At 42.4% G+C, this 7098-nt stretch overlaps 1 protein-coding gene across 4 annotated transcripts in view; it reads right to left on the bottom strand.

Moving 5' to 3' along the window:
• Window positions 1-806: 806 nt before the first annotated feature.
• elf1 (E74-like ETS transcription factor 1) overlaps window positions 807-7098 on the bottom strand; it is a 41051-nt gene continuing 34759 nt past the window's right edge. For all 4 annotated transcript variants that reach the window (XM_085428779.1, XM_085428771.1, XM_085428761.1 and 1 more), the window contains 5 exons: window positions 6909-7070; window positions 6705-6788; window positions 5846-6038; window positions 5335-5694; window positions 807-3869 (listed from right to left, as the gene is read on the bottom strand). In XM_085428779.1, coding sequence (XP_085284905.1) covers window positions 3077-3869; window positions 5335-5694; window positions 5846-6038; window positions 6705-6788; window positions 6909-7070 — 1592 coding nt within the window. In that variant the 3' untranslated portion in view covers window positions 807-3076. The remainder of the gene's footprint in view (window positions 3870-5334; window positions 5695-5845; window positions 6039-6704; window positions 6789-6908; window positions 7071-7098) is intronic.

Below are 7098 nucleotides of genomic sequence, written 5' to 3'. Positions count from 1 at the left end.
CAGCTGTGTATGTGGGTGTAGACGGAGCAAGGCACGGTAGGCAAGCCCCGACGCCAGAAGACTTCCTCAACACCACCCGCCTTCCTGACCCTGCACACACGCACACACACACACGCACACACACATGCACAGTCACTCCAAGCCAATGTAAACCCCAAACACACAAACACTCCATCCTCACATATATAAACACATCAACATAACACATGCTTGAAAAGAATCAACCCACTTCAGTGTAACTCATTCTCGCGCCAACCACAGCTTAAACGTGCACACACACACACACACACACACACACACACACACACACACACACACACACACACACACGCACACACACACTTTCCACTATGCAAACTGTGGTGACAGACTCGTCTGTCTTCAGCTCTGGGCATGTCACATGCTAATGTATTCATCCACCCACAGCAACTGGAGAAGCAGAGCTCTTAAGTACAGTCCAATCAGTCTCTGGCCCGCTAATGGCTCCAATCCAGTTTTCTACAGTAGCTTTTTCTTTCTCTCAAAATACCATGTGATCAAATGTCCCCCAAAGCTTAAACAACCCAACAATACAACTGAATTTTCAAGGCAGTTTCATTATCGCAACAGCGCAAATGAATGGACTTAGTAACTGCTTGGAAGCTATTTGTTTCCAAGTTTAATTCGGTTTTCTGTTTAATTTTTCCAAAAAAAATAATTTAAAAAAAGCTTGTATGACACTTTATCTGCGCCTCGCTCTATTTCCAAATCATTCTGCCAGCAAAAACAGCAACAAATAAAAAGAAAGAGAGAGAACAGTCAAAAGACAAGATTTTGCATTTAATTAGCATATTGACTTTTTCTTAAAAATCTATTCTATATTCAGCATAAAGGAGGCCATTGATAACCCAAGTCATAAGAAGCAACAAAAACATAAGCAGTGGACATACCTCAATGTTTCACAGACAGTAAAACAGTGCTCTGAGAAAAAGGAAGGGTAGATACAGGAATATATACAAAGCAAACAAGGCAGCAAATCCCCACCGAAAGACTGACAGATTTTAATGCAAATGTAACCCAGTGTACTTATTGGCTGCATGTACTTAAAAAAAAAAAAGCATGTACTTTAAAAACAAGTATACATTCAGAGTGTCTTTGCAGACCCAGAGCCCTTTTGGCTGATGTGAGGTTGTAAAGTAGCGTTTAACACCTGTCCTTAGGTGCAAGTGCAGATGGAGGTCAGTATGTCTGAATGTCCTCACTCTGCAGCTACAGTCCAGCTGGAAAATACAACCAATTTAGCCGGGATACCACTCAGGATCAATATGGCTTCATCCCCGGCAGGACCAAGGGGCCAATCGGATGGCTGGCCTGAGAGGTTCTTAACCAAGTGGGACAGCAAATAAAGAAGGCACAGACTCGACTGACCCGAGCCGAGAGCAGTCGAGGAGGCGGTGAGGAGAGAAAACCAGACAAGAGGTAACAAGGTGACAGGAGTGGAGAGGAGAAAGAGGAAGGAGGGGAAAAGGAGCAAAGCTTGAAACAAGACAAAAAAAAAACAGCACTGGTTCCTCTTTGTACCAAACAAATGACGAAACAGAGATAGGATTTCAAAGGCATGTGAATTGTTACATTTGATACTTTATACAGCACATACACAGCGAATATATATTTGAATGCATAGTTTCGCCTGCTTGACTGTTAAAAAAGATAAAGAGGTATGTCCGCTGATAAGAAGGAATGAAAAGAACATTCAGTACATGTTTAAATCAGAGGATATAAGAGAATATAACAGTGGAGTAATCATGCTGCACTGAACACTCGAGTCCAAAACTCAAGGAAATACCAAAGCTGATTATATGGAAAGCTATACACGTGAAAAATGTTGGTCTTACAAAAAACTACCAAATAAGCCTCCTGGTATTAACGTTCATATTCTTTGTATTTCCCCTCAGGTTTTTACATGCAAATAGAAAACAAATGTGCCTGGTTTTTACACAGAATTTAGGAATTCACAAAATAAATAAATTCACCGTGGCCTTAAAATTGAATCTCAATTGTATATTATATGTATATATATATATATATTTATTCATTTTTATCAATAGATTCATATATATTCCATTTGATAACAACAGGATTTAAACCTCGGAGCCTCTGAGGCAGAGACTGATAAAATCTGTTTTATCTCGTGTATTCTTTCTCTCCATTTGTGCCTCCCTATCCTGCTGTGCCTTCAGTCTGCAGCTCTATACAAACAGTTTTGATGTTACACTGTCCTTGATAGACGGAAAATGCCCATTTCCATAGTAACACAGTGTTTTAAGGCCAAGGGTATTAGAGAGTGAATGCATACCTATTTTGTTTATATGAAAATAAATGCGTAATAACTTCTTGGAAGTCTGAAAGTCTGTGAAGGTATTTAGTCTGTTTTTCCATCTCTTACGCAGCTGTTTCCAACAAACGGTCTTGAACTGTTCTGAACTTCCGGTAAGGCACTCTTCAATTGAACTCCGAGATGTGTGGGTTTTCTTTTTTCCAGCAAACACAACATCCGTGCGAAAAGTAACTCGTACCTGATGTAAAGATCAGGTACGCTCACACATTGCCAGATGCCAAATGGTCATTGCACCATTTGGCATTCAGTCCCCGGTTTTTGGTTTCTTGCATTTTTCTTTAAACACGTGAGTCCAGTGAGATGAAAAGTTTAAAAAAAAACAGCTAACTGGCACATTTGGTAGACAGGGATTCCTGGTTTATCCAATGGCTACTCTCCTAGAGGAAAAAAAGCATTTTGTGTTTGTGCATGTGTGCATATGTGTGTATTTGTGTGTGTGTGTGTGTTGGGGATTGTGTCTACAGAAAAAGAGAATCCTAAATCTGAAAAGTTACTTCTTAAAAAAACTAAACACTCCCTTGATTTTTAAAATTAGGCACATGGTCACAAATATGTTGGTAAACAATAAATCCTGAGGCTGAACTGACCAACCTTTAAAAGCTGCAAGATCCCTCGTTCTGATCTTTGATCAGATCACTGTGGTAGGTAAAGAAAATGGATTCAATTTTGGTTCAGCTTTTGTTGAAGAGTCCTGCAGCACTAAGCCTCTGCAGGTTCTGTCTTTATCTGGATAAAGTTTGCAGGCAATTGAACAGACACTGGCAGCTCCTGCAGGCCTTTGATTCCCTGCTCAGGCTGCAGGGACATCTCTCCACGCACTTCCAGCTCCTCCACAGGGGTCAGACCCTCACTAGGGCTGCTGCTCTGAGAAGAATGTCCATTAATTATAGTTTCACTTGCGCCCTCTGGGCCCTGGCTTTGACTGGTATCAATGATAACAGTCCTGTACTGCAGCTCCGCCTCCCCTGCTTCCATCTCCTCTTTTTCAAAAGTATGTGCGGCCAGTGATGGATCGCCGTTCACCATCGACTGAAAGTAGGTGGGGTCCAGCATCTCCTCTTTCACCTGCAGCCCTGAGAGGTCGCTAGATTTGAGCACAGTGGCAATTACGGTGCCGGGCTGCTGTGCCACCATGGTCTGCCCGCAGGTGGTGTTAATGGTGACAAGGCGGGGGAGACCATTGAGGTTGGAAGCGGTGGAACTAATGACTCCTGGAGGGGAAGTGCAGGAGGAGGAGGCAGATGAGCCCAGACTGGTGACCAAGAGCTGCTGCGGGAGGCCATCCTGCAGGCTGTTAGCCCCACCTGCTATGGAAGCCGTATGGATGGTAAGCACATCTTTACCACCTGCCGTCGTGGAGGGCATGGTGTGGAGAATAACCCGAGAAGGGGAGTGGCTGGAGTCCCCGTTGGCTAGAACAGTGAGGGGAACAGACTGAAGCGAGCGGGAAGATGTCAGGACCATAGGAACTGATGCAGGGGTGTTAATGGTCCTGATAAAACAAAAAAACAGAAGATGTAGGTGAGTCTCTTCACTGTCTCTGACAGAGTTGGTGTAATTGAATATTCTCTTTATATCTTTGCAAATATATACAAGGTTTGTTTTTAACGGACACCTACTGTGAAAATTAGCGACCGCACAGCTATGAGCCTAAAAAGCACAACTAAAGCCTTTATTAAAATAACAAATTGTGCTGACAGCTGTACTGTGGAAATTATGAGTCTCTTCAATTTCTAACAGCAGACAATGTTTAACCACTAAAAAAAAAAAAAAAAGTAGAATTTTGTGATAATACAGGCAGCAGACTTGGCAACAGAAAAATAAAATGCAAAGTAAAGCTGTGCCAGAACGCAAAAAACAGAAGAAGAAGAAATGCACTTTATAAAAATCTAAAGGTGATCTGGCACTTTACTGACATCAACAACAAAAAAATGAATTATATAAAGTAAAGATTTACTTCAGCTCTGCTGGGTTGGCTGTTGCTGTGCTCACCTCACAGTTTTATTATGTATAATGAAACTCTGCATCTCAAATTCTCAAAAGGTGACATTTTGTACATACGAGGCTTCGAGATGTAATTGAGTTCCCCCTACAAGACGCCGCCACTAATATAAGAGCGATAAGCTTTGACTCAGACATTTTCTGTGAATATCAGGTCCAACGCTATGATGCATGCATGTGTGAGTATGAGTAAGATTTAAGCATAAAGCATTTAACATAAACTTAGTTTAGAATAATCAGTTTATGTATCATTTGAGATTAATAATGACATTTATATTTTAATTACCACGTTTTTTATGTTATTGGTAAGGATACCTGACTGACATGCACTTTGGTGGATGACGATTATATGATTTCTTACTTCTTACTTCATTTGTTTTACACAAAAATCACAAAGACAAGAAAGCGTGAAACACATGCGTGTCTGAAGAATTGAATGCTGGGCATATTTCGTGTCTAAGAACAATGGCTTATAAGAGTCTTGCATTTAATGCTCTTAAGAGGCAATCAGCAGAGACAAGCTAGCTGTTACCCCTTTTCTAGCCTTTGAGATTACCAGCATTTGGCACATTTTCATCACACACGACAACAGCGTCAATCTTGTAGTCTAGCTCTTCGCAAGAAAGTAAATAATCATAAGATCTGACTCAGTGTTATCTGTGTTCTCTGGTGGATATAGAGTGTATTAGAGACACTGACTCTACCATATATCAAACTCACTCTTGGGTTTTCTGTATTGCAAATCTGTTACTTTTGCTGACATATGGACAGATAGATCCAGAATAAGCTAATATCAGCCCAACTGATTTACCCATTGAGCCCTAGTTTGAAAGATCATTAAGCAGAGAATGATTTTCTGGTATCCGCTGTGGAGTAATGAAACAAAAATAAAACTACTCCTCATTTTGCTGTTGGTTCCTCTTAAAACACCTCTGGTGTTTTTCACAGTCGCTCACCTTAAAGCTTGTGCTGTTTCCTGGACTCCGGCCCCTTGGTTGGCTTGCAGCATATGAACAGACTGGAGGAGCTGCTCAGCCTGTCCACCGTTAGCTTGCTGGTAGAGACATTCATTGTTTGGCTCTTTCTTCATCTGTTTTACCGAGACGTGCTGCTGACCATGAGCTCTTCCGTGCCCTTTGGACCCTCCACGAACCACAGACCGCCCGTTGGTCGATCTCTGGTTTCCGTAGCCGACATTGGTATCAGAACCCGTCTCTTCATCCTCAATCACCACGAGGTCAGCTGGCATCTCCTTAAACTGATAGACCAGCCTCTGCCCCTCCACTTTAGCCAGGATGCCTCTCTGATAGTAGTATCTAGAAAAGAAAACAGATGTCCAACACATTATAATCATTCCTGATGGGCATTATGAATACATCTATGGAACCATGTCTTTAGGTTTCAGAGCAAAATAAAAGCTCATTTGAAGCACAGCGTTGCTCAGAAAAATGATGCTCGTATGTTCACCTGAGAGCTCTTCCCATGGTCTCATAGTTCATGTCAGGTTTGTTCTTGTGTTTGCCCCACAGCTTTGAGACAGCCTTGGAGTCCACAAGCTTAAAGATGCCTTTCTCCCGCTGTGTCCACTTGATGTATTTGGGACAGGTGTTTTTATCCTGCAGTAAGGCCAGAAGGAATTCCCACAGGTAGATGGTATTGCCTGCAAATTGGGGGGGAAATAAATTTAGTCTTGTTTTTAACTTTCAAGTGAGTCAGACGTTCGCGACGAAGCCTTGGAGCTGTGCTATAGACATCTATAATTCATTTAGTAGTACAGTTTATGAATATATGAACGCCACAGGGTTACAGGAGGAGCTGCTCTTTTATTCCAGCCATTGTATGTGTACATGCGTGCCTTGGGATGACATTAATTATATCAAGTCTGGGAGTAGATTACTCTAATTCATGAAATGCTTCGGCCAGAAGTGGTTAAAAACAGCAACGCTCCCAGTAGTCAGATGAATCCCAGACACCATGACAGGGTGATGTATATGTGTGCAACTGAACCTGCTGTCCCCAGTCCCCTCCTCTTTGAGTCACACTGTAGGGTGCAATGAGGTTTTACATGGCACACCACTAGTCTCCTTCTATCGGCAGAGCATCAACGTGCCCTCCAGCCTGCAATCACTTCTGTTTCCCTGTGAAACACAGCACTTTGAGATCCCCTCATCCATTAACTCTCCTAGATTCGACCCCACTGGACTGCAGGGGTTGAGGACTGCTGTTTGCACACTCCACATGAGGAAATGGAGCGTACACAAGAGGAGGACAGACCTTGATTTTTATTGGCTGATTATAGAAAAGTGGACTAGTTAGTGAGGCTTACCTTTGCCCTCTTTGCTCTTCTTCCTGAGTGGTAGGTTAGGGGTGGTGATGGGAGAGCAGGGACGGACCGCCCGCGGCTTTCGCACTATGATTCAAATTATGGAGTAGTGTGTTATAAGGTGAAAGGCCACAGTGAAATCATCTAATTACCTACAACAGTGAATTTTTAGTGAGGGAGTTCTAACAAGGAGGAAAAATGTCTTACCTTTGGTTTTTTTCTGAGGCTTTAAGGGAAATTTTTGGGGAATCTCATCCATAGATGAGGTGTCCTCGTCTACGGACATGTCAAGGGCAACACCGTCCATCTGGTCAGGCCTCAGTGGGGCATATGTCAGGTCTGACTCAAGCAGAGTGCCATAGGTGTGAACTTAGCATAAACAAGAGATACAGAAAAG

Source organism: Rhamphochromis longiceps, linkage group LG2 (assembly GCF_057381845.1).
Source record: "Rhamphochromis longiceps isolate RC_006_pf linkage group LG2, R_longiceps_female_GT1.1, whole genome shotgun sequence".
Lineage (NCBI taxonomy): Eukaryota > Metazoa > Chordata > Actinopteri > Cichliformes > Cichlidae > Rhamphochromis > Rhamphochromis longiceps.
Note: the sequence above shows the minus strand (reverse complement) of the source record. Positions and strands in the feature narration are given on the sequence as shown.